Source organism: Lynx rufus, unplaced genomic scaffold (genome assembly GCF_022079265.1).
Source record: "Lynx rufus isolate CCGP_SWC_20201006 ecotype Redwood Valley unplaced genomic scaffold, mLynRuf1.p SCAF_21, whole genome shotgun sequence".
In the NCBI taxonomy this organism is placed as follows: domain Eukaryota; kingdom Metazoa; phylum Chordata; class Mammalia; order Carnivora; family Felidae; genus Lynx; species Lynx rufus.
In genome coordinates this window covers 23,248,448-23,273,919 of record NW_025814836.1, presented here as the reverse complement: position 1 = coordinate 23,273,919, position 25,472 = coordinate 23,248,448, and the positions used below count along the sequence as shown (strand labels likewise).

The window sequence follows — 25,472 nt, the reverse complement described above, 5'->3', positions numbered from 1 at the left end:
AACACATGGAAAGAGCCGAGAATAGCACCGGGCTCACAGTAAGCGCTTGGTGGTGCATCTTTTCGTCATTACCCACCCCCCCCCACGCACCCCCCACCGTGTTCCAGAGGCCATGGGGTGACACTCAGCTGCCAGGTAATCTCAGCAGGAATGGATGGTCAGAGGCTGCTCTTCGACCTTGAAGTAACCCAGCCTGGGGAGCTCTTGGCCACATTTCCCCTCTTTTCTTTCTCAGCTCAAGCAGTGGTGGCCTCAGCCAAGTAGCACAGACGTTTTCTAGGGCAGGGACCCAGGGAGGGAGAGAAGCCGGTTGGTATATTGCAAAGTAGCTTGGTTTCAGGCTCCGCCAAAGCCCCAGATCTCCTCCAGGCTCTGGGGCCTGCCAGTTGGGGGCAAATTATTTAAACTCTGTGCTCCTCAGTTTCCTTATCTGTAAAATGGGATTACCAATGTCGGCCTGGAAGCATTATGTAGATTAAATGCTGTACGGAAGGAGATAATGATGTAAAGTGACTGTCCTGGTGTCTGGCAGGCGGTTGGTGTTTGGAAAAAAAAAAAAAAAGTTAAAAAAAATTAAAAGGCGTGGGCTGACTGGTTCAGCTTATCCACCTGTCTATATAGATGCAAACAGTCGTGACTCCTCTAACAGTAGGCCTTGGGAAGGTGTGCCCCATCTCGGTGAAGTCTGACCTTAGGGGGAGCTACCCCAGGTGGGTCACCGCAGGACACTTAACCGGGTCATGCCCAAATTCAATTCGTGGCTCAGGAATGAGGCAGTCGTGGCGTGGGGGGTGGGGAGAGGGCCAGCTCCCCCACAATCCAGCCGAGACCGAGCTCCGCGTGCCTCCTCAAGCCCGCGGCAGCCCGCGCCCAGGGTTCCGAGTTCGGGTCTCCGCGGCCGCCTGCGCCTGCCCCGGGAGCTCGTGGCGCGCAGAGCCGAGCCCGGCGGCGGGAGCGCGGGCGGCGGGGCCGGGGTTGGGGGTGGCGGGGGACGCGCCCGGCGGCCGCCAGGGCTTTGGGATCGCCGGCTCCACTTCCTACCTGCCCCTACCGGGCGCCGGAGGCAGCGGCCGCCCCAGAAGGCCGCAGGGCCTGGGCTCGGGGCCCGGGGCCCGGCGCCCTGGGCGCGCGGCGCCGGCGCTCCGCACGCGGGCCGGGGCGCGGGCGGCATGGGCGGCGCGGCGGGCCGGCGGCGGCGGCGGCGGCGGCGGCGGCGGCGGCCCGGGAGCGCGGAGGTGGCGCCGCGAGGGGGAGGGGCGCGGCGGCGGAGGAGGAGGAGCCCGGGCCGCCGCAGCCGCTGACAGCCGCCGGAGTAAACAAGCCGCGCCGCCGCGGCCCGGCCGCTGCCCCCGCCCGAGCCGGAGCCCGAGCCCAGGCCGAGCCCTGCCCTGGTCGCCGGCCGGGCCGAGGCCGCCCGCCGCGCCTCCCCGCCTCCGCGCGGTGACGCTGCTGCTGGGCGCGGGGACGGCGCCGAGCCCAGGCCCCCGCCGCCGGGCTCTCCGCTCGGCCGAGGGGCGCCCGAGCCGCCGCGGCGCTCGCCTGGAAAAGTTACCCGCCCGGGCTCCCTCGGGTAAGCAGGAGGGCGCGGGGCCCGGGGAGGCGGCGCGCCGGGGCGGCCGGGGCGGCCGGGGCCCGGAGGGAGCTGGCCGGCCTGGGCCGCTGTGCGCGCGGAGCGGGCTCCGCGGCCCCGGCCGGGGAGGGTCGGGGCCGCCCTGACCCGGGCCCCCAGGCCCCGGCCGCCCGCCCGGCTTTCGGAACTGGCTCGGGGGCCGGCCCGAGGGTGGAGCCGCGGGGAGCAGGAAGGGCGCCGCGCAGCCCACCTGAGCGCGCCGGGCCCGGCTCGGCCCCCGGCCCCCTGCCCGTGCCGGTACTTTTCCGCTTGGGGCCGGGGCGAGCCCTCTGACCTCAGGAAGCGTCTGCGGGGGCCCCCGCTGGGGGCGGGATGGGGAGAGAATTCCAGAGGCGCCGGGTGCTCCCGCCTCCCCGCCGGCCGCCGGGGGCCGCCGCCGGCTCGCCCACTCCGCGGCCCGGGAGGGGAGGAACGAACAGCCGGGGCCGCGGGGACCGTTCCCGGCCCGGCCCCGCCGCCGCCCGCGCACCTGGGCGACGGAGACTCAGGTGCGGGTTCCGCGGGCTCCGGGAGGCCGGCTCAGGTAGGTTCCGGGGCTCCCTCCCGCCGAGGCCTGGCCCAGGCCCCTGCTGCCCCCGTGGGGTGGCTGGACTGCGGGGCCGCCCGCTTGCCAGACAGGTCCGACAGCGGTCACTGGTCAGTACCTGCTGTCCCCGAGTCCCTGGGGGTGCAGACCCTCGGCCGCGGGAGGGTGTTGGGATTCTGTGTTTGATTTGGGAAGTGTGAGGAGAACCCAGGTGCTGTGGCCTAGTGAGGGCTGGGCAGCTGCGGGCCAGGTGTGGACAACAGCATAGGAGGGTAGCCAAAGCTGGCCGCGGCTCAGAGCAGAGCAGAGCAGCCCATATTGGACTGTTTCCTATATTGAGCTTCCACATAAAATTCGATTTTCTAAAATGGATTATATGGCTTTAAAAAAAAAAAAAAGTTTGTAAACCTCGGATCTAGCAGTTTTTACCACCAAGGAAACTGAGGCCCACCAAGGAAACGGAGAGAGAAAGTGACTTGCTTGAGATCACACAGCAAATGAGTCGTTGAGCAGGGACTGGAAACCAGAATTTCAAGAGAGCCTTTCAAGTTGCCTGTAACAGGCCCTGGCTTGGGGTCTCTGCTGGAAAAGAGAGACTGGATCGGGTTTCCCAGACATCCCCTGTCCACACCAGAGCCTCAGTGCCTGAGCACCAGCAACCCTGCCTGGGGGGTAGGCTCAGTTTGATGCTTCAGACTGGCTGTCTGTGTCAGAGGTTCCTGGGACCAGAGAAAGGGCTTTGCCTGAGACCACAGCCAGAAAGAGCACTCCCATCTCTGTCTGTGGCCACAGCCCAGAGCCGAGTCCCATGTGAGAGGGCATCACGGGAGGCTAGAAATACAGCAAGCCTCTGGGTTGAAGCTGAACTGGGACTCATAGGGTGAGTCAGAGTCTGGGATGGGGGTGGGGAGAAGCCCATTCATTCATTGTTCTCAGCGCCTGCTGTTTGGGGAGGGGGGATCTTCCCCTCATCCAGGATGCTGAGCTAGGGCTGTCTAGAGGCTTGGGGGCTCCACGGGGAGCTATATCCATCCACCCCGTGGCGAGGGATGCTGTGCAGAGGGAGGCAGGCCCTTTCCTGGGAGATTGTTTGGTTGTGCCTGAAGCCTGCTTTCTTTTTGGGTGCTGCAGGGTAATTAAATAGTTGGTTAATCACCTCTAACGTCAGCCAGCTGCAGCCCCATTCACCGTGTGCTGGAAGCTGGGTCTTGGTTTGGGAGCTTCAGCAGGGCTCACGGCACTGTGGTCGGGGGCAGCTCCACTTGCCATCTGGACCCAAGAGGCAGCTCTTGCAACGGCAAGAAGGGGGAGAAGAGGCCTTGTTTCTATCTGGCTCTGCCCCCCGCCCCCCCCCATCCTCTGTTAAACGAGGGGCTTGGGATCCCTTCACATGCTGGGGCCTATGTTAGGCCACCCCACCATTGCTAAGACCGGCTTTCTGGAACTTGGAAGTCCAAGGCATCGTGGGTCTGTGGCTTCCAGGCCTGTCCTGGAGCCCCATGGACTCTGCCCGGGTTGAGGAGGGGCTGCGTTGTGAGTGCCCCCTGCCATCAGCTGTCAGGTTATTTTTGTGTAAACTGAAAATACCCTGGGAATTGTGTGTTGAGTCCCTCCCAGCCTGCAGGGTGGGACTGCAGGGGGACCGGCCAGGGAGGCCAGTTGTGGCTGAGGGTAGCCAGCCCCTGGAGAACTGAGGCTTCCCGGTGGTGAGGGTGGTGAGCGAGCCTGCCCCGCTCCCCACGGCCTGGGGGAGCCGTGGGGAGCTTCCCTTTTGCCGCCTGGCAAGAGTGGCCTCCTTTGGGGCTGGGAGTGGTGGGGGCATCCGGGACCCTGTGGGCAGGCTCTCTGCTCTCTGAGCTTGGCACTGAGACAGGATACCCCCAGCAGCCCTGCTGGGGCCTCCCCCAGCTTCTCCCCACCCCGGGGGCTTGGCTTCTGGCTAGTCAGGGGCCCTATGTGGGGACAGTTATGTGGCCCCGGGCAGAGAGGTCCCGCTGTCTGTTTGCTGAAGGAGGAAAAACAACACGCAGACTATTGATTCAGCCTCACCTTGGCGCTCCTGGCTCAGCAGCCAGTGTTTGCCCTGGCTGCCTGGGCTCGGATTACGCAAGGCTGGTGGGCGTGGAGTTCGAGGGGGCTGCTGGGGGGCCCCAGCGTTCCCCAGGAAACAGCCTGAGAGGAGTCTGGCTCCCCAGTTTTGCTGATGGCCACCAGTCTGGAGTCTGTCCGTGGAGGGAGGTGAAGCCACTGGGATCCCCTGTGCTCAGCCCCCAAAGCCCCATCCCTCCTATGGTCGCCCACTGTTTCTTCCCAGGGGCTGTGGGGCTTTGCAGGTAATTCTTTGTGGCTGGGTCTGCTTTGCTGAACCAAGAAACCCTGGTGAGCCGGGTAGACACCCCCCCCCCCATTCAGAAAGTTTGAAAAGCCAACATTTTATTTCTTTGTACAATGTACCTAGGTAATTTGGAAAATCTACAATGATACAAAGAAGAAAATAACAATTACTTGTAACCGTCACCATCTTGAGAGAATCATTGTTAACGTTTTTGCATGCAGCCCTTCCAGATTTTGTTTTGTGGTTCTATATAAATATACGCGTATAAATAGTTATTTAAAAACAAAATGGGGTCATGTGTGCGTACTGCTTCATAACCCATCCTTTTTGCTTTGATTGTGGTGAACATTTATTCAGTTGTTGTTTCTGATTCTGAGTGACTCAAGCTTGATACACTTCATCCCACTTCCATATTCTTGTGTGGAGAGAGGCTGAGGAGGTGTGCGTGTGTGTGTGTGTGTGTGTGTGTGTGTGTGTGTGTGTATGGGGGGCCCGTCTGGCTGGCTGGCTCACCGACCTTGGGGGACTGGATTTTCACCCCTCTCCCCTGGGCCCCTTTTCAAGCCTAGATTGTGCCATGGGGTGGGAAGGCAGCTTTAGCACATGGCCGGGGAGGCACTGACGGTCTTCCCCTCTTCCTCCCTTGTCCCCCCTCAGGGCCGGCAGCCCTCCTCCCCTGCCCACAGCCCTGCCCTGCTCGGCCCCATGCCCCCGCCAGTCAGCCCCGGGCCACAGGCAGCAAGCAGGCACGCGGGAGCCGAGGCCCTGTGACCAGGCCAAGGAGACGGGGGCTCCGGGGTCCCGGCCACCTGTCCCCCCCATGGAGCTGAGGCCCTGGTTGCTATGGGTGGTAGCAGCAGCGGGAGCCTTGGTCCTGCTGGCGGCCGATGCCTGCGGCCAGAAGGTCTACACCAACACCTGGGCTGTGCACATTCCCGGAGGCCCAGCCGTGGCTGACAGCCTGGCACGAAAGCATGGCTTCCTCAACTTGGGCCAGGTAGGCGCCCTCACTGCCCGCTGGCCTGGGCGTACGACACTGCCGGGGGTGGGGTCAGTGAGGGCAGGGGTTCAGGCACCGGGACCAGGAACTGTGGGGCTTACCTGGGTAGCAGGCGTGTTCTGGGTGGCGAGGGGGATGGGAGCGGTGGCTCGTCCTGCCCTTGGGCTTCCGACATAGGTTGTTTGGAGAGCCGGGGTATCCCAGGGAGATAGAGTCCCTCTCTGTCCCTTGCACCTCCTTGCCGGGTCCTGGGCAGGCAGCAGATGCCCTCCCAGCCCCTGCCGCCGTGAGCCTCCCGTGAGCAGCCGGTCGTCCACCCCCATCCGCTCCCTCCCCGGGGGACTGACAGATGGAAAGCCCAGCTCAGTCTCCCTGCTCTGTTGCAGATCTTCGGCGACTATTACCACTTCTGGCATCGAGCGGTGACAAAGCGGTCCCTGTCGCCTCACCGCCCGCGGCACAGCCGGCTGCAGAGGGAGCCTCAAGTGAGTGCGGCCCCAGCCCTGCTTGCCTGCCACCCTTCCCTTCCTGCTCTCTGGAGCCGCTCCAGTCCTCCGCCCACACCATCCCTCCCTCCCTCCCTCCCTCCCCCACAGGTACAGTGGCTGGAGCAGCAGGTGGCAAAGCGAAGGACCAAACGGGATGTGTACCAGGAGCCCACGGACCCCAAGTTTCCCCAGCAGTGGTACCTGGTACATTGCCTCCTCGGGGCCTGGGTCCTCCTCTCCCCACTCCGTCCATCCAGCCCCCGAAGGGTCTCGTGGGAGGGCAAGGCTGACTTGGAAGCCTCCCCTCATTCTTCGTCCTCCTCCTCCCTACGGAGCACTGTCTCCCTAGCGCTTCCTGCTGAGCCCGGAGGTTGCCCTTCCAGAGTTTTTTGCGCTCCCATGGAGCCCAGACAGCCAGTGGCAGTGTTTCAGGAGCAGGGGGCGGGTGGAGAAAGAGGTTTTGGGGGTGGTGAAGGGATTCTTCGGGGTACCCCTAAGCTCACACGGCCAGCCGCGTCTTCTAAGTGCCGGGGTGACGGGGGTGGGTGTCCCTGCAGTCTGGCATCACCCAGCGGGACCTGAACGTGAAGGAGGCCTGGGCTCAGGGCTACACGGGGCACGGCATTGTGGTCTCCATCCTGGACGATGGCATCGAGAAGAACCACCCAGACTTGGCAGGCAATTATGTGAGGAGGTGGGGGGGGAGGCAGTGACCCCTGTTGAGGGGTGTCTCGGGGCTGTCCCGCTGTGCCAGTGCGGTCAGACCGTTCCTGACGACGGCCATGTCCTCTCCAGGATCCCGGGGCCAGCTTCGATGTCAATGACCAGGACCCTGACCCCCAGCCTCGGTACACACAGATGAATGACAACCGGTAAGAAACGGCAGGTCCCTGGCCTCCGCCTCAGTTCTCCTCTCTGGCACTGAGGAGGCAGGGCCGGGCCTGGGTTAAGACACCCCCTCCGAAGAGGCTGAAGTTTCTGTTTTGCTCAAAGCCGAGGTGGCCACAGAGTGGAGAATGTGGGAGGGGACCGTGCACACAGGCAGGACGGCGCTCTTGGCCGGAGGGGTGGGCCGACCCGTCCCGTTCCTGAGGCCTCACCTGCTCTGTCGACCGCTAACATCCTGCTCTTGGCCCCTGACAGGCACGGCACACGGTGTGCGGGCGAGGTAGCCGCGGTAGCCAACAACGGCGTCTGTGGCGTAGGCGTGGCCTACAACGCCCGCATTGGAGGTGGGTGTGGGCCTTGGCCACCCTGTCCTTTGGGAGGGCCCTTCGGGTGGGACTTTCTCCACCCACTTCCCATCTGACCAGTGCCCGTCGCCTTCCGCCTGTGGATCCTTTCGGCCACGTGGCTGTTCCTTAGAGGGTTCTCGACAGCTCAGAGAGCCGAGCCGTGGGACAGGATGAATGTTTCTCGGCCGGGGCCTCCCTAAATCCTCTCCACCCCCTCTGAGTCCTTACATGGCAGGCCTTGGTCACCACACTCCTCCGGGAACCCAGAGGCTCGTTTTAAGCCAGGGTGTGTGGTCGAGGGCAGGGTGCACTCTTTTTGTTTTTTTCCCTTCCGGGTCTCGTCTAGGAGAGGCAGAGAGGCAGGCCAGGGGGTTAGGGGCTTGGGGTTTCCCAGCACCAGCCTCTGCCCTCCCCCTGCCCGTCCTGTGGGTACAGGGCTGGGGGTGCTCCAGGGGGTGCCCCTGGCAGCTAGACCCACGCAGCATCCCTCTCCCCACCCCCCTCTGCGGCCAGGGGTGCGCATGCTGGATGGCGAGGTGACGGACGCGGTGGAGGCGCGTTCGCTGGGCCTGAACCCCAACCACATCCACATCTACAGTGCCAGCTGGGGCCCCGAGGACGATGGCAAAACCGTGGATGGGCCTGCCCGCCTGGCTGAGGAGGCCTTCTTCCGGGGGGTCAGCCAGGTGAGGTGGGGAGGCCAGGCCCAGCCTCTCGGGGGCAAGCCGGGCGCTCTCTTTTCCATAGCTTTCTTCCTGTGTTTTTTGGTTCCCGTTTGTTTATTCTTGTGTCAAATTGTCATTTTTTAAAAAGTGTTTTTTAACGTTCATTTATTTTTGAGAAAGAGAGGGAGAAAACGCATGAGCAGGGGAGGGGCAGAGAGAGGGGGCGGGAAGACACAGAATCCGAAGCAGGATCCAGGCTCTGAGCAGTCAGCACAGAGCCCGATGCGGGGCTCAAACCCACGAAACATGAGATCGTGACCTGAGCTGAAGATGGACGGTTAACTGACTGAGCCACCCAGGCACCCCCAATTTTAATCTTATACAAGGCGTATTTATTACAACGGTGAAGGACTAGAAGGGCAGAAAAGGGGAAAATGAGTAAAGATGACCCATCGCTCCAGCCTCTGGAATCACCGCTCCGGGCACTTTGAGTCGTAACCTGGGTCTGTCTTTCTGCACACAGGCGACATACTTGTATATGTATCTGACCCGCCAGGGATCTCCCAGGCTGCGGGACGGTGTTGGGCGTGTGCAGAGACAGGCCCTTGAGAATGAAGCCCCAGCCTCCCCAGTCTCTGGCAGCACCTTCCCACCAGGCCTCCCTCCCCCAGGTCCTGTCTCCGAGTGACCCTGGCCCGCTCTGTTCACAGGGCCGCGGGGGTCTGGGCTCCATCTTTGTCTGGGCCTCAGGGAACGGGGGCCGGGAGCATGACAGCTGTAACTGTGACGGCTACACCAACAGCATCTACACGCTGTCCATCAGCAGCGCCACGCAGCTCGGCAACGTGCCCTGGTACAGCGAGGCCTGCTCGTCCACGCTGGCCACCACCTACAGCAGCGGCAACCAGAACGAGAAGCAGATCGTGAGTCTCGCCCTGGGTGGGGACCCTGGGAAAATGCTTGCCTGCTCTGCCCCGGGGCCCACTTTCCAGAGCTTGTGTGCGGCCGGGTGATCGTGGCGGGGGTATCACGGAACGGGAGCTGGCGGGCTCTCTGAGACTGGGCCATGGGGCTGTCTGAAGCCCCTGAGAAGTGTAGCCTCTCCCCAAAGGTATACGTTGTTCTTACTGGTCCCCAACCTCGAGCTCCACCCCTTGTTCCTTGGGAAACCGAGGCCCAGAAAGGGCCGGGCATTGGCCTGTTCACAGCAAGTTAGCAAGGCAGCAGCTGGGACCGTGTGTTAGTTCCCAGGGCCTGTGGGCAGAGGGAGGGCAGGCAGATGGCCCCTCTTAGTCCCTCCACCCATCACATTGTCCTCCTGGTAGGTGACCACGGACTTGCGGCAAAAGTGCACGGAGTCTCACACGGGCACCTCGGCCTCTGCCCCCTTGGCAGCCGGCATCATCGCCCTCACCCTGGAAGCCAAGTAAGTGGGTCGGGCCGAGGAGCAACCCTGTCCCCACCAGCGCCCCCTGCAGGGAAGCCCTTGGTCTGCAACTTCTCTCTGAAGAGGCTGAGCCCTGGCCTGTCCCTCCCGCCTTTGCAGTAAGAACCTCACCTGGCGGGACATGCAGCACCTGGTGGTACAGACCTCGAAGCCAGCCCACCTCAATGCTAACGATTGGGCCACCAACGGCGTGGGCCGGAAAGGTGAGGACAGGGTGGCCCAGTGCTCCAGACTGGGGGAAGGTCGGGGGAGCGCCGCCTCCCGGCTGACCCCACCTTCCCTGCCCCGCAGTGAGCCATTCGTACGGCTACGGGCTGCTGGACGCAGGTGCCATGGTGACCCTGGCCCAGAACTGGACGACCGTGGCCCCCCAGAGGAAGTGCATCATCGACATCCTCACTGAACCCAAGTGAGGGTTGGATCCTGGCTGGGAGGGGTGGGTGGGGCCCAGGGGTCACAGGAGGTGCAGACCCTCCCTGCTCTCTGCACAGGGACATCGGGAAGCGGCTGGAGGTGCGGAAGATGGTGACCGCCTGCCTGGGGGAGCCTAGCCATATCACGCGGCTGGAGCACGCACAGGCCCGCCTCACCCTGTCCTACAATCGCCGCGGTGACCTGGCCATCCACCTGGTCAGCCCCATGGGCACCCGCTCCACCCTGCTGGCTGCCAGGTGCTTGCTCCCTCCCCTGCCCAGCTTGTCCTTTCTCTCACACTCACATGCCTTCCTTCACGCATTCACACCCTTCCTGACTTGTCACACAGTCTTAGTGGCCACCCCGTTCTCAGTGGGGGCGCTGTTGGCATTTTAGGAGGCCCGGTTTTGTCCTATGGGGCTGTCCCCACATTGCAGGAATCCCTGGCTTCTACCCATTCCATGCCGGGAGTGTGCCTTCCCACGTGTAGCAAGCACCCTTGCACGTTTCCAGAATCTTCTGGTGAAGGGCATCTGGCCCACTGAGAAACAGCCCCTACGGCCCCTACAGGCATTTCCAGCCCCGTGGGGTCCGCGTGTCGTGTACGGGCCATGTGTTGTGAGTTTGGCGCCCCCTGGCTGGGTCTCCCCGGGGCCTCTGAGACAGCCGTGGGCACCCTTCTCCCCCAGGCCACACGACTACTCCGCAGATGGGTTTAATGACTGGGCCTTCATGACAACCCACTCCTGGGATGAGGACCCCTCCGGCGAGTGGGTCCTGGAGATTGAAAACACTAGCGAAGCCAACAACTACGGTATTGGGGATATTGGAGGGCTCAGGGGAGGGGGACGAGGAGGAGAGCTGGTGGGCTCTGGGATTCCAGGTGCCGTGCTGGTGCCCCCTAACTCTTGCCTCCCCGCCAACCCTGGACTAGGGACACTGACCAAGTTCACCCTCGTGCTATACGGCACGGCCCCCGAGGGGCTGCACGCGCCTCCCGAAAGCAGCGGCTGCAAGACCCTCACGTCCAGCCAGGCCTGTGTGGGTCAGTAGTGGATGCCGTCGGGGTTTGGGGGCCTGGGGCTTGGGGGGGGTGCGCAGAGGGTACCTGTCCTGAAGCCCAGCGCTAGGAGGAAAGGGGGTTTGGAGATACCCGGGCATGAGTATGGTTCCAGGGCTGGACACTCCCGGGGGCCCACGGTGACTGCTCGGGGCAGCCGTGTCTGCTTAGCTGACGCCCCCCTTCCGCCCCCTGCCGGCAGTGTGTGAGGAAGGCTTCTCCCTGCACCAGAAGAGCTGTGTCCAGCACTGCCCGCCAGGCTTCACCCCCCAAGTCCTCGATACACACTATAGCACCGAGAACGACGTGGAGATCATCCGGGCCAGCGTCTGCGCCCCCTGCCACGCCTCGTGTGCCACCTGCCAGGGGCTGGCCCCCACGGACTGCCTCAGCTGCCCCAGCCACGCCTCCCTGGACCCCGTGGAGCAGACCTGCTCCCGGCAGAGCCAGAGCAGCCGCGAGTCACCAGAGCAGCAGCCACCCCGGCCACCCCCAGAGGTGGAGGCCGAGCCCCGGGCCAGGGCAGAGCTGCTGCCCTCACACCTGCCCGAGGTGGTGGCCGGCCTCAGCTGCGCCTTCATCGTGCTGGTCTTCGTCACCGTCTTCCTGGTCCTGCAGCTGCGCTCGGGCTTCAGCTTCCGGGGGGTGAAGGTGTACACCATGGACCGTGGCCTCATCTCCTACAAGGGGCTGCCCCCCGAAGCCTGGCAGGAAGAGGGCCCGTCGGACTCGGAAGAGGACGAGGGCCGGGGCGAGAGGACCGCCTTTATCAAAGACCAGAGCGCCCTTTGACGAGCGCCCACTGCCTGCCCCTTCAAGCCCATCCCCTCCTTGGGCACTTTTTAATTCACCAAAGTATTTTTTTATCGTGGGACTGGGTTTGGACCCCAGCTGGGAGGCAGGAGGGGCAGAGACTGCTTCCCGCCCTACCTTCGGGCCACCTGGCTGCCTGAGGTGGGGCCCCAGGACCAGCTGGGAGGCAGGGGAGGGCCTCACCCCACCTCCAGCACCTCTTCCGTGTGGAGGAAGGAGTGGAACGTTTAGGGCAGCTTTCCACGGTCCAGGCCCCAGTCGGAGTCCCTGCGGAGCGAAGCGGGTCAGCCCGTTCGGGCTTCCTGACCCGGGCTGCAGCTCTCATCCCTTCCCTGTTCCTCTAAAGCAATAATGGTCCCCATCCAGGCAGCAGGGAGGCTGGCCCAGGGGGTATTTGAAGGAGGAGGCCACCTCTCCAAGGGCTTTTGTATCCCCGACCCTGTCCCCCACGTCTGGTGAGCCTCTTGAGGAAGCGGTGATCAAAGGAAGGGACCAAGGAAGGCAGGTGCTTCCAGGGCGAGCATGCGTGCACGAGAGGTTGTGTCCCTGTGCCCACCTCCACCACAGCTGGCTGCCCACCGAGCGTGGCTGGCCCGACCAGGCCCCCGAGCCAGCATCCTGACCACCCTACCTTCTCGGGGCCCCCTCCCCTCCCGCCAGGGCCCAAGTCCCTGTTTTCTGAGCCCGGGGGGCTGCCTGGGCTGTTGGCACTCACAGTCCCGGAGCCCCTGGGTGGGTGGTGGTGGGGGGACGGTGGCCCAGCCGGCCTCTCCCGCCTCCCACCCAATGCTGCTTTCCCCTGTGGGGATCTCAGGGGCTGTTTGAGGATATATTTTCACTTTGTGATTATTTCACTTTAGATGCTGATTTTTTTTTTTTTTTTGTATTTTTAACGGGGGTAGCAGCTGGACCACCCACCTTCCCACACCCACTGTCCACTCTGCTGTTCCCCCGGCTACCCTGGCCCCAAGGTGTGGGGGGCTGCAGCATGTTGCTGAGGAGTGAGGAGTAGTCAAGCCCCCAAGTTCTGAAGAGGCAGGTGGACAAGCCAGGTGGGCCCTAGGAAAGGGGGTCATGGTGGGAGGAGCAGGCTGTCATCCGTGTTTCAGGTGGGGCTCATTGTGCCAAGGGCTCGTGGGTCACTGGTTCTCCAAGTGCCAGGGGTGGGCAGGCGGTGGCACTGAGCCCCCTCCAACACTGTGCTCTTGTGGAGAAAGCACTGACCTGTTCTGCCCCCTTAAGTCCCCCTCTTCTGACGTGCCTTTTGCACCCCTCCCATTAGGACAATCAGTCCCCTCCCATCTGGGAGCCCCCTTTTCTTTCTCTCCCCCAGCCTTTCCTGGCACCCACCCACCTGCCCAGGGGTGTCCCCTCGTCTCTCATCCCCCCACCCTTGTGGCCAGCCTGGCTAATTTTGTAAGATACTGGGTTGGTGCCCAGTGATTTTTTTTTTTTCTTGTAATTTAAACAGGCCCAGCGTTGTTGGTTCTATTTAATGGACACGAGATAATGTTAGAGGTTTTAAAGTGATTAAACGTGCAGACTATGCAAACCAGGCCCGGTCTCCAGCGTGGTGATGTTCTTCCTGGGATCCTGAGACTGCATCTGGGATGGGGACAGAGAGTGGGGCCAGTTAGACGTCCCACGGGCCTCCTAGCTCTAGGGCCCCTTTTGGGCAGCAGTGGGCTGTGGAAGGAGGCAGCAGCTGGAGACCAGCCCCAGGGCATGGGGGGAGTGAGCCCTAAGAGGAGGACAAGCCAGCCCTTCCAGCCCCCGGGGGCCTGGTCTCCAGCAGGGAGGAGAGTTAATTCCCGTGTGGCCCCCTTGCTCAGGTTCTCACTTAGCTGTAGGGCGGAGGTCTCCGGTGGGGCCTGACTGAACCCAGATAGATTGCTTCTGCTGGCCCTGTCGGGCTCAGGAAGCTCCATACCTGTCCACTCTCCAGCTCCAATGGAGCAACCCCTGGCAACCTCCCCCCTCCCCCCCCAACGCCAGGCTCCCCTCGGGACAAGACCCCTGCCCCCCTCTCTGGGCTAGGGGAGTGGTTTCACCAGGACCTGTGCGCCGAAAAGGAGGCCTCTCCTCGGGGATATTTACTTGGAAATTTTATTCAAATGGAGGCTGGCGCCTGAACTCTCCTTGGGGAATCCGATGGGGTGGGGAGGCCCGGCCCAGGCCTCCCCCTTCCCCTCTGGGCCGCCCTGGCCGCGCGCCAGGCCCCCACCGCGCACCGGCCGCTTCCCCGGGCTCCCGGGCGCTGCCCAGGCCCCGAGGGCGCCGGCAGGCGGCTCTCCGCGGCCATTCTTCCCCGGCCCCCTCCTCCCTTCCGTTTCCGCGGCCGCAGTGGCGCGCTGGGCAGGGGGGCCGGCAGGCGTCGGGGGCGCCGGCCCTCCCGCCCGCCCCTTCCCCTCGCGGGCCCGCCCCGGCCGGCCGACTGAAACCGCGGCAGGAGGAAGCCGAATCAGGAACTGGCCAGGGTCGCCCGGGCCCGGAGTCGTCCCCCTGAGGCGTCCTCGGCAGCCCCGGAGCAGCTGCCCGCGCGGTAACTCCTGCCCTGAGGCTCCGGGGGCGGGGGTGTCGGGCGGGTGCCGGCCCGGGCGCGCGGTGGGGTGGTGGGGCAGGGCCCAGCCAGGGGTTCGGGGACGGGGGACGCCGGACCGGGTGGGACCTGGCGGAGGGGCAGGGGTACCGGCAGGGCTCAGACCGTGGCTGCCTGAAGCTCCTCCACCCCCACCCCTGATGCCCCCCTCCCCCAGCTCACCGAGCCCCTGGGAAGGGCGCTGGGTAGAAGGGCCTGGGGAGGGAGGGGACCCCTGGCGCCAGGCCTTGGCCCGAGACACAGGAAGCAATGAGGGCCGGTCTCAGGCCAAGTTGCCATTTTGTACCTATGGCTGCATTTCAGCCGGAGAGCACCCCACCTCCTGTGTGTCTGCAGCTCCTCTTCCCCCAGCAGCCCCCAGCCCCTCCGCCCCACCCCTCCATCTCCAGCGGCTGCCTTACCCCGTGGTGGGCCCTCTCCTCTCTCTGTCCCCAGGACGGCACTATGGGCTTCTCTTCCGAGCTGTGCAGCCCCCAAGGCCATGGGGCAGTACAGCAGATGCAGGAGGCTGAGCTGCGGTTGCTGGAGGGCATGAGAAAGTGGATGGCCCAGCGGGTCAAGAGCGACAGGGAATATGCAGGGCTGCTGCACCACATGTCGCTGCAGGACGGCGGAGGCCGGGGCCCGGGCCCCTATAGCCCCATCAGCCAGGTGGGGTTCCGTGGGACCCTAGTTCTCCTCACCCCCTTCCTGCCTTCGACGGAGAAATCCCCACGGGTGTCCCTTATGTCTGCCCGCCCCCTTCCTTTCCCCGAGCCCACTGGGGAGGGTTGGAGAATCGGGCAGGCCCAGGCTTGGGAGCCATTGTCCCCTTGCTCCCTGTGTCGCCCATCCCGTGTCCTAGTCCTGGGCCGAGATCACCAGCCAGACGGAGGGCCTGAGCCGGCTGCTGAGGCAGCACGCGGAGGATCTGAACTCGGGGCCCCTGAGTAAGCTGGGCCTGCTGATCCGGGAGCGGCAGCAGCTGCGCAAGACCTACAGCGAGCAGTGGCAGCAGCTCCAGCAGGAGCTCACCAAGGTGCGTGCGTGGCCCTGAGTGTGCACCGCCCAGAGTTTGAGGCCACAAGGGCCGGTTTTGCACACAGGACGCCCTGGATTCACTGGGGAAGTGGAAGTCCCTGACCACAGGCCTACCCCAGCTTCCGTCCCTCCTCCCTGCATTTGGGCTGGCCTGCAGCAAGGCCTCTCTGTGCATTTTCTGTTACCTGACCACATGCCCGAGCAAAGGGCCAGGAGTAAGGGTGGGCCATCCAGCCACCACCTCCCAGGCACACGGGATCTGTGACCCACCTCTTGCCCTGCGCCGGCTGGCTCTGGGGTCTGAGAGACAGCAAGGGGAATCAGGGCTGATCTGTCTGCCCTTGGCCTAGGTGGGCTCCTCCCAAGGCACCAGAGACACCACAGGGAGCAGGGTGGCCCCCTGACACAGCGGTTAAAGACCAGGGCCGCAGAGTCGGCCTGTCAGCATTTGAACCCTGCGCAGCTCCTGGTCTGGAGGCTGTGTGATTGCGGCTATTTGTGTGGGTGCTTCAACCTCCTGATTCAGTGTGCTGGTCAGCACTGCGGTGCCACACCCCTTCCACCTGCGCCAAACCCAGCCTTACCGTGGACCCACAGCGGCCCCTGGTGGCCAGTGTCCACCTACCGTCTCCCCAGAAGCACACTGAATTCAGCGGTCGGCCCATTTGTGTAGGTACTTTTACTGGAACACAGCCGTGCCCGATTGTTTGTTTTCACATTACCTATGGCTGTTACAGGGCTCTAGTGGCAGAGCTGAGTGATTTCAACAGACACTGCTTAAAGAAAAAGGTTCATCTGGTCTTGACCTTAAGCTGTTACAGGCGGGGAAACTAAGGTTTAGAGGAAAGGGATAGAACTTACCCAGAGGATCCCAGTGCGTACACAGGGGAGCTGGGGATAAGAACTTTGGTCTTGGCCATCCGTTGTTCCTGCCACCAGGAACGTGATTTATTGGACTCGGTGCAAAATGAAAATGAAACACGGGGCTTCTTGTGGAAAAATTAGTAAGAATTTCGAGATAGCATCAACAGAGCATCAGACCCAGCACAGGGCCCTTCTGAGGGTGGAGTTCTGTGCCGTGACTCCTCAGGCCACACGTGCCCACAGCCGGGTCCTGCCTGCCCCCAGACACCCCTCTAGGTCAAGGAGGGACAGGTGGAATCTGCCAGGCCCACCTCTCTGCCTCCCCCAGGGGCCTGTCCTTAACCCAGGTGCTCTCATCCTAATGTCAGCGGCAGAGGCTGGGCTCCAGAAGCTTCCCGGCCCCTCCCAGAGGAAGGACTTGGATGTGCTTCCTGCCTAGACTGCAGGGCCCGTGCGGGGCTTCACCTCCAGCAGGAATCTCCTGTGCCCTGGGGACCTGCCACCCCACACTGGCCTCTCCTCTCTCCCCAGACCCACAACCAGGACATCGAGAAGCTGAAGAGCCAGTACCGAGCCCTGGCACGGGACAGCGCCCAGGCCCGGCGCAAGTACCAGGAGGCCAGCAAAGGTGCGCGGCTTCCCTTCCCGGAAGAGAGGGATCCCCGAGCCAGCCCTGACCTATCCACAGGTGCCCAGGGAGTGGGGCGTCCCCAGGCCTCTGGGCCGTCACCCACGACCCCTCTCCTCACCCGGCAGACAAAGACCGCGACAAGGCCAAGGACAAGTATGTGCGCAGCCTGTGGAAGCTCTTTGCTCACCACAACCGCTACGTGCTGGGCGTGCGGGCCGCGCAGCTGCACCACCACCACCACCACCAGCTCATGCTCCCCGGCCTGCTGCAGTCGCTACAGGACCTGCACCAGGAGATGGCATGCATCCTGTAAGCCCACACCCCAGCCCGCCCGCCCCCTTCACGGCCCGAAAGCCCTGCCGCCAGGCCCGGAGGCAGGGTCCAGAAACGCGTCCGGTGACAGTGGCCGCGTCACCACGGGAGAGTGGGCCCTGGGCTGAGGTTTGGAGCCCGTCAGCTCGTATCCGGATGCCGTTATTCCAGGATCCCTTATTGCAAGGTTTGGTTAAATTTATGGAGCCCTGCTCTGGGCTCTGGGGTACAGCAGAGACCAACGGAGACCAAAAACGTCTGTCCTCTGGGATCATTCATGTTACTGGAGAGAGAAAAGAAAGTCACTACAATGGATGGTGTGTGGAGGCAATAAGTGCTGTGGAGAAAAATAAAACAAGGAGAGGAGTTTGGGGGGCTGGGAGGATGGACAGCTTTCAATAGAGTGCTTTGGAAAAGCCTCCGGTACTGGAGTGAACCAGGGGGATGTTTGGAGAAAGACCATTCCAGAAAGAGGGAAGAGCAGGTGCATAGGCCCTGAGGTGGGGGAGTTCCTGGAATCCAGGAACAGCAAGGAAGCCAGCGCATCCTAGGCAGAGTGAGGGGAGGGCAGAGCCGGACGCCAGCCCAGATGGGTCCAGGGGTTGGGGGGCTACTGGGTGACACGGGGTCCAGCAGGCCGTTTTGAGCACTTTGGCTCTGCTGTCTTAAGGATAGGCTTTGGGGCGCCTGAACAGGGCCAGGGCGATGAGACGGAGGCTGCTGTGGTCATGCAGACCACGGACTGTGGCCGCTGGGCCAGGGCAGTAGTGATGGAAGGGGGAAGCCCTAAGTTCCCGGGTGCACCCTGAAGGTGGACTGGAAGTGAGGTGTGAGTCGAGGGTGACTGCAGGATGACTCTTGGAAGATGGAGTTTCCGCCACCTTACGTGGACAGGGAGGGGAGAAATAAGAATAGGAGTTCGTGTTTCAACTCACGGAGTTTGGGTGTCTAAGAGATGTCCAAGGAGACGTTCGAGCAGGTGGATGGCTGCGTGCGGCTAGAGCCCTGGGGAGGTCCCGGAACTAGACACGGAGATGTCGGGTCAGCGGCACGTCAACCGCCTGTGCGTGTACCGGAGCCCCAGAGCCGCAGCTGTTGGGCTGGCTGCCCAGGACAGACGTGATTGTGCTCGCATTCACTGAGCGCTTCGGTATACCGCCCTCTGTGCACACGCGCTCTCGTTGGGTCACAACGCCCAGCGTCCCCAGTGTCCACATCGGGAGGCGAAGATAAGAGAGACGTTGAGTAATTTGTGTGTGGTCATTTGGCTGGTAAATGATGGAGGGAGGGGTCAACCCCAGGGCTGACTACTCTAAACCCAGTGTGGCAGGTGAGCTTTCCGGCCTCACCCAGCCTGAGGCCGCACTGACCAGCGCTCCTGTTTGGGGACAGGAAGGAAATCCTGCAGGAGTACCTGGAGATCAGCAGCCTGGTGCAGGACGAGGTGGTGGCCATTCACCTGGAGATGGCTGCAGCTGTCGCCCGCATCCAGCCCGAGGCCGAGTACCAAGGCTTCCTGCGACAGTATGGGTAAGCCCCTCCTTCCTTCCGCCGGGCACCAGGGCCGCTGGCCCGTTCACTGACGGGGCACTGTCCCCCTGAAGGTCCACACCTGACGTCCCACCCTGCGTCACCTTTGATGAGTCACTTCTCGAGGAGGGAGAACCGCTGGAGCCCGGGGAGCTGCAGCTGAACGAGCTGACCGTGGAGAGCGTGCAGCACACGTGCGTGGTGGCCCGGCACCGAGCCGGGCTGGCCGGGGTGGCCAGGGGCGGACGCCGTCTCCGCGGAGCCGCAGCCAGCCTTGCTGGGCTCTGCGGGGATGCCTCCGTGGGGCACGGGGCACGGCTCTCACACGGCCCTTCCTCCGGGCACAGGCTGACCTCGGTGACGGATGAGCTGACCGTGGCCACCCAGACGGTGCTCAGCCGGCAGGAGGCGGTCGCTCAGCTGCAGCGCGAGCTCCAGAACGAGGAGCAGAACACCCACCCCCGGGAGCGGTGAGTGGGTTCGCCCACGCAGCCTCCCCGCCCCCGCCTCCACCCCCGTGTCCTTGGGCTAGAGGCTGAGCCCCGCCCCCTCTCTCCCGCCTCCCACCTGGCCCCGCCCACAGGGTGCAGCTGCTGGCCAAGAAGCAGGTGTTGCAAGAGGCGCTGCAGGCGCTGCAGGTGGCGTTGTGCAGCCAGGCCAAGCTGCAGGCCCAGCGGGAGCTGCTGCAGGCCAAGCTGGAGCAGCTGGGCCCTGGCGAGCCCCCGCCCGTCCTGCTCCTGCAGGATGACCGCCACTCCACGTCGTCCTCGGTGAGCCGCCCGCCGCCATCCGCCGCCGCCAGCCACGCCTGCCCGCCCGGGGCGCGCTCCTCATGTTTGCCCTCCCCCTCCCCAAGCCCGGCCACCCGCTGACGTCTGTCCCTGGCCCCAGGAGCAGGAGCGAGAAGGGGGAAGGACACCCACCTTGGAGATCCTTAAGAGCCACATCTCAGGAATCTTCCGCCCCAAGTTCTCGGTGAGTGGAGCCTCTGCCCCTCTCCACGGGGCGGCCCGGGCCTGGTCAGGGGTCTCAGGCATGTACTCCCTAAGCCCCTTCCACCAGGGTGTTTGGGGTTAGTCGCTGGGTTGCCCTAGAGAGGAGGCTCTGCCCAGAGGAGGCTGCTTTTTTTTTTTTTTTAACGTTATTTGTTTTTGAGAGAAAGAGAGCGTGAGGGGGAGAGGGACAGAGAGAGAGGGAGACACAGAATCGGAAGCAGCTCCAGGCTCGGAGCCGTCAGCACAGAGCCGGCCGCGGGGCTTGAACCCACAAACGGCGAGATCATGACCTGAACTAAAGTCGGACGCTCAACCGACTGAGCCACCCAGGCGCCCCAAGAGGAGGCTGCTTTTATCGGGGAGTCCCTGTCTTCCCCGAGAATCTGGGCTGCATACGTCCCCAGGTCTTGCCGGCCTGCACCTCCTTCTCCTCCACCCCCCTGTGTGCTTCAGCCTTGTCCCCCCCCCCCCCCCTTCCGGCTCTCCCTGCACTGGGACAAGTTGAGCAGCTGGGGCCTGGAGGAAAAGGCAGAAGCCTGCTTTGAGATGAGCCAGCGTGGGCGTCCCCTCCCGGCTCTGCCTCCAAAGTCATTTGCTTGCTTCGGGGGCTCTAATGCCAACAGGTGGTTCATGAGGATGAGGGGCATATACGAGAGAGAGACCCCCCCAACCCCCGGCTGACCCCTGTCTGTCCTGGCGGCCTCCCCTGACAATCTGGCTGAGTGACCCTTCCTCGTGCCTCCCCTGCCTCTGCCAGCTCCCTCCACCCCTGCAGCTCGTACCAGAGGTGCAGAAGCCCCTGCATGAGCAGCTGTGGTACCACGGGGCCCTCCCACGGGCAGAGGTGGCTGAGCTGTTGACGCACTCTGGGGACTTTCTGGTGCGCGAGAGCCAGGGCAAGCAGGAATATGTGCTGTCGGTGCTATGGGACGGCCAGCCCCGCCACTTCATCATCCAGTCCGCTGATGTGAGTGGGGCCTGGACTCCAGCCTTCCCTGCCTCGCTACCCCTCTCCGCCGCGCCCCCCCCCCCCCCCCACCGACCGCACCCAGTCCCTGCAAGAAGCCAGACACATAAATCCTCTAAGGAGGGGCTGCGGGTCTGTGGCGCGGCATCAGAGAGCACCTTTTCTGGCGGCCCTGCCTCCCGTCCCTCCTCTCCCAGGGCTCAGGCCCCCTCAGCAGTGGGGGCTGTTGACCTTGCTGCCCGCCCCCCCCCCCGCCCCGCAGAACCTCTACCGACTGGAAGGAGACGGCTTTGCGAGCATCCCCTTGCTCGTCGACCACCTGCTGCGCTCCCAGCAGCCCCTCACCAAGAAGAGCGGTATTGTCCTCAACAGGGCTGTGCCCAAGGTGAGCCCGTGCCACCAGCGTCAGAGCACGAAGGGCTCCCGGGGTCCTGTCTGCAGACACGGTGCCAAGTGATTCCGCACTCGCCAGGGGGCCAGCCGCCCTCTAGGCTTGGAATCTCAAGGCCCCTTCCGTTCCATGGGGGACACACACAGCTGACGTTCCCCTAGGGCACCCGCCTCATCTCCCGAGTCATCTGAGTGTGATCCTAATACCACCCAGCCCCCATTTTTCAGACCAACAAACTGAGGCACCAAGAAACGAAAGACATTGTGTTGGTGGGGGATGATGTCCGGTCCCTTGCAGGGCCCAGCACGCATTCCCCTCACTGACTTCGGCCCCCCCCAACTCCTCCCTCCCCCAGGACAAGTGGGTGCTAAACCACGAGGACCTGGTGTTGGGTGAGCAGATCGGGCGGGTGAGTTGAGTGTTCTACCAGCTTCCTGTTGTCTGGTGTCTCCCTCCTCTAGCATCGCTTTCTCCCGGACCTCGGGCCAGGTCAGCCCTAAACCCTGGCCTCAGAGAACCTTTCTGTCTTCCTGCCTCAGTCTGAGTGCCAGCTTGGACCCCTGATTCTCCACCTGGCCATCGCCACACACCATCCCACAGGAAACAGAGGGAAAAGTACCTACCCTGGAAACTTCCCTGGGGGGTGGGGGGGGGGTCCTTCCACCAGAACCCTCCAACCCTCAACTCCTCCCACCACCCCCAGGCCCTTGTCTCTTCAGCTCGCTCTTATGTGCATGGGGAGACATACTTTGTTTACGTGGGCTGTAAAATACACGCTAAGGAAAAAAGTCACTTTCTTAAAACTCAGAATGTTTTTTCAACCCAAGCGGGAAGTGATTTTTGGGTTTTCTGGGTCACTGCTAGGTGAATGTGGCGAGTCAGAGGTAACCTTCTCTGCCTGTCCCTGTGTGCCATCTGGGTTCCCCACCCAGGCGGACAATTCCTAGAGAGCACGACTGAGCAGTCTTGAGCATGGGGACAGCGAGTGCAGGGTGGGTGGGGACGAGGTGAGGACAGGTCCCCGGGAGTGAGGAAAAGGAAGACTGATGGTCCAGGGAAGACTGATAGGAACTGGAGACCCTTTCAGGGGAACTTTGGCGAAGTGTTCAGTGGACGCCTGAGGGCCGACAACACTCTGGTGGCCGTGAAATCTTGTCGCGAGACACTCCCACCTGACATCAAGGCCAAGTTTCTTCAGGAAGCAAAGTAGGTAGTAAAAGAACGATCCCATAATTCCGCACGCAGTGGGTTCGTCTGGGCATGGCACGGGGTAAACTTGGACTTCGATGGGAGTGTTTAATCCTCACACCCCCATGCAGATGGGACCCCCCCCCACACACACACACACAGTGTCCGTGACCACCCGAGGTCACATCTCCAGGTCTGCTGGCCTCAGCGGCCAAGCTCTCCAATTCCGCTGCCCTCTCCCGCCCTCCCTCAGTCTCCCTGGGGCTCGGGGGCTCCCGCGGTCGGGGAAGTGAACGTGCCAGCCCCCGAGGCGGGCTCCTAAGCGGCAGTGCCCCCCAGGATCCTGAAGCAGTACAGCCACCCCAACATCGTGCGTCTCATCGGCGTCTGCACCCAGAAGCAGCCCATCTACATCGTCATGGAGCTCGTGCAGGGTGAGCCGAGGAAGCCGGGGTGGAGGCGCCAGGAGGGGGGCTGCCCGAGGCTCACCCAGGCTTCCCCTGCCCACCGCCAGGGGGCGACTTCCTGACCTTCCTGAGGACGGAGGGAGCCCGCCTGCGGATGAAGACGCTGCTGCAGATGGTGGGCGACGCGGCCGCGGGCATGGAGTACCTGGAGAGCAAGTGCTGCATCCACCGGTGGGTGAGGGGCGCCCCCCGCCGCCCCCCCCCCCCGCCTGGCGCAGGCCGCGCTGTCACCCTGCCGCTCCCCTCACGGCAGGCCCCTGCCCCAGGCGTGGAGTCGGCTCGTCCTCGTGGAGCAGGAGCCGCGGGGCGAGGAGCAGCTTGGTTCACGGCTGTGCCCAGAGCGGGGCCGGGCACGGGGGCAGGTGCCGCCGGGGCCCCGGCTCAGTGGCCCTGCCCTGCCTCGCCCAGGGACCTAGCTGCTCGGAACTGCCTGGTGACGGAGAAGAACGTCCTGAAGATCAGTGACTTCGGGATGTCCCGGGAGGAAGCCGATGGGATCTACGCGGCCTCGGGGGGCCTCAGACAAGTTCCGGTGAAGTGGACGGCACCCGAGGCTCTTAACTACGGTATCTGGGCCTCCGGCCGGGGGCAGGGCGCCAGGCTGGAGGGGGCCTCGCCCTGGCGAGCAGACGTGGCCGGCCCACCCACGCCTCGCCTCCCCACAGGCCGCTACTCCTCTGAGAGCGACGTGTGGAGCTTCGGCATCTTGCTGTGGGAGACCTTCAGCCTGGGCGCCTCCCCCTACCCCAACCTCAGCAATCAGCAGACCCGCGAGTTTGTGGAAAAGGGTAAGACGTCCCTGCGGGATGGCGGCTCCGGAGCCACGCCCTCTTCTCCGGGCGGCGGCTGGGTTCCTCCAGGTCCCCGGGCCACCCACTGGGGCAGAGCGAGAATCACCCTGTGGCTGCCACGTGTGTGCGGGACCAGCACTGTCTAATTCACTCTTCGTAACATGGGCGGGAGGGCTTAATGTGTCCCTCTTACAGACAAAAAAACAGGCTTGCGGGGGCGCCTGGGTGGCTCAGTCAGTTAAGCACCTCTCAGTTTCGGCCCAGGTCATGATGTCATGGTTTCCTGGGTTCCAGCCCCGCGTTGGCTCTGCACTGACAGTGCGGAGCCTGCTGGGGATACTGTCTCCCTCTCTTTCTCCCCCTTCCCCACTCGCACGGTCTGTCTCTCAAAATGAATGAATAAGTAAGTAAAAAGAAAAAAAAAAAGAAAACTGGCTTGCAGAGGTCACACAACTGGCACACAGTGGGACTGAGGCTAGAGCCTCTGTCCTTGGAACCTTTGAAGAGTGGAAACTCAAGAACAGTGCATCTTTTTTTTTTTCTATGTTTTTTAATTTATTTTTGAGAGAGAGAGCATGAGTGGGGGAGGGACAGCGAGAGAGGGGGACAGAGGATCAGAACTGGGTTCTGCGCTCACAGCAGTGAGCCCCATGCGGGGCTCGAACTCACAAATCGTGAGATCATGATCCGAGCCAACTGTGCCTCCCAGGTGCCTCGAGAACCGTGCGTCTTAGGCCACTCCCATTGCTCAAGGTGTGTCCCCGGGGGCTGCTGCGGTCCTCACGCCTGTTCCTCAGACCCCGTGTGCTGTGCCTGTCCCCACAGGTGGCCGCCTGCCCTGCCCCGAGCTGTGCCCCGACGCTGTGTTCAGGCTCATGGAGCAGTGCTGGGCCTACGAGCCCGGGCAGCGGCCCAGCTTCAGCGCCATCTACCAGGAGCTGCAGAGCATCCGAAAGCGGCATCGGTGAGGCCGGCCCTGCTTCTCAAGCCGGTGGCCTCGACAGGCAAGATCGTACCTCCTCCCCAGTCCAGCCCACACTGCCGGATGGCTCCTCGCAGCCCTGGACCGAGCCACTGGCGTCCATGCTGCGGGCATGCATGTAGTTCGCTGGGCTGTGCAGTCCCGCTCCTGCCCGGGGCTCCCTCTCCAGACGGAAATAATAAAACCACTTGTGCCCATTGAATGCTCTCGGCATGTGCGCTCCTCTGGAGGGCAGGTCTTAGGAGTAGCTGGCCTCTGCTGTGGCCGTGGGGAAGGCGGAGGACCGGCAGGGTTGACGGGGCAGAACTGACGTGGTCTGGTCGCCACTGGATGTGAGACACGGGGAACGGGGAGAGAGATCAGGTGATACACAGGCTTCTGGCACAGGGCAGCGTCTTGCCTGAAACAGAGTCACAGACAGAGGAGCAGAGCTGTGGAAAGAATGGGTAGTTTGGAGACGTTGCATTTGCGGGGCCTGTGGGGATGATGAAGTTTTGGGGTGGTGGGGTTCATGGGGTCCGGAGCTGACAGCCAACAAGGAACTCCTGAAGATGTCTTTGGTGCAAATAGGTGATTTTATTAAAGCACAGGGACAGGACCCGTGAGCAGGAAGAGCTGCACTGGTTGGGAGGGGGTCAGGGATAGAGTAAGTCTAAGGCATTTTGGAAGCAAGGTTTCCAGGGCCTTGAGGGGCTAGCTGTTGCTAGGCAAACGCCATTTATTATCATTTAATAAAACCTGAGTCCTGAGACCCTTCAGATGTATATTGGGGGCCTTAAGCTTGGAGTAGGATTGCCAACGTATATCCTGGGGCGGTTGAGATAAAGGAAGTAGACTTAACAGGATCCTTGACTGAGGTTGAATGTTAAACTCACATTCTCTTTTGCCCCCAGCAAAGTGTCATCATGGAGACAGCTGAGCTTCTAGAGGGAGGTCACTCTGCCGGTTTCAAGGACTTGTCAATGGGCTGTAGGCAGTAAGGGAATTTCGTTTTTCATTTGCCTTAGTTTCCCACATCGCCATGGCAAGCACTTAAGCCCCTTTCCTTTGGTCTTGGGTAGCTGGGAGTGTTTGAGGAATATCACATACTCCACCCTCCACCTGGCGGGGGACGAGTGCCAG

The 25,472-nt window shown here is 62.9% G+C and overlaps 2 protein-coding genes and 1 long non-coding RNA gene across 4 annotated transcripts; 2 read left to right on the top strand and 1 right to left on the bottom strand.

Annotated features, from left to right (window-relative positions):
- Positions 1 to 1,475: 1,475 nt before the first annotated feature.
- Positions 1,476 to 13,169, top strand: FURIN (furin, paired basic amino acid cleaving enzyme). The gene is made up of 16 exons (XM_047086783.1): positions 1,476 to 1,570; positions 5,149 to 5,488; positions 5,878 to 5,976; positions 6,088 to 6,183; positions 6,537 to 6,665; positions 6,775 to 6,851; positions 7,123 to 7,211; positions 7,728 to 7,900; positions 8,590 to 8,802; positions 9,205 to 9,305; positions 9,426 to 9,529; positions 9,618 to 9,735; positions 9,818 to 9,997; positions 10,430 to 10,554; positions 10,675 to 10,785; positions 11,003 to 13,169. The coding sequence occupies exons 2-16, from the start codon at positions 5,312 to 5,314 to the stop codon at positions 11,590 to 11,592; spliced, it is 2,382 nt and encodes a 793-aa protein (XP_046942739.1). The 5' UTR covers positions 1,476 to 1,570; positions 5,149 to 5,311; the 3' UTR covers positions 11,593 to 13,169.
- On the bottom strand, positions 12,928 to 15,068 carry LOC124517369 (uncharacterized). Its single transcript, XR_006963431.1, has 2 exons — positions 14,614 to 15,068; positions 12,928 to 13,218 (listed from the first exon to the last, which is right to left on the bottom strand). It is a non-coding gene; the product is annotated as an uncharacterized LOC124517369 (long non-coding RNA).
- On the top strand, positions 14,049 to 24,552 carry FES (FES proto-oncogene, tyrosine kinase). Of its 2 annotated transcripts, none has more exons than XM_047086782.1 (19): positions 14,049 to 14,155; positions 14,648 to 14,863; positions 15,057 to 15,230; positions 16,628 to 16,724; positions 16,853 to 17,036; positions 18,432 to 18,569; positions 18,644 to 18,763; positions 18,917 to 19,039; positions 19,153 to 19,339; positions 19,467 to 19,544; positions 20,322 to 20,531; positions 20,794 to 20,916; positions 21,278 to 21,331; positions 22,010 to 22,128; positions 22,450 to 22,544; positions 22,625 to 22,748; positions 22,986 to 23,143; positions 23,243 to 23,365; positions 24,194 to 24,552. In XM_047086782.1, exons 2-19 carry the CDS (start codon positions 14,657 to 14,659, stop codon positions 24,334 to 24,336), a joined length of 2,457 nt encoding a protein of 818 aa, XP_046942738.1. In that variant the 5' UTR covers positions 14,049 to 14,155; positions 14,648 to 14,656; the 3' UTR covers positions 24,337 to 24,552. The 2 variants fall into 2 exon arrangements, with proteins under 2 accessions (XP_046942738.1, XP_046942737.1); XM_047086781.1 differs by having other exon boundaries at positions 19,461 to 19,544.
- Positions 24,553 to 25,472: the final 920 nt, after the last annotated feature.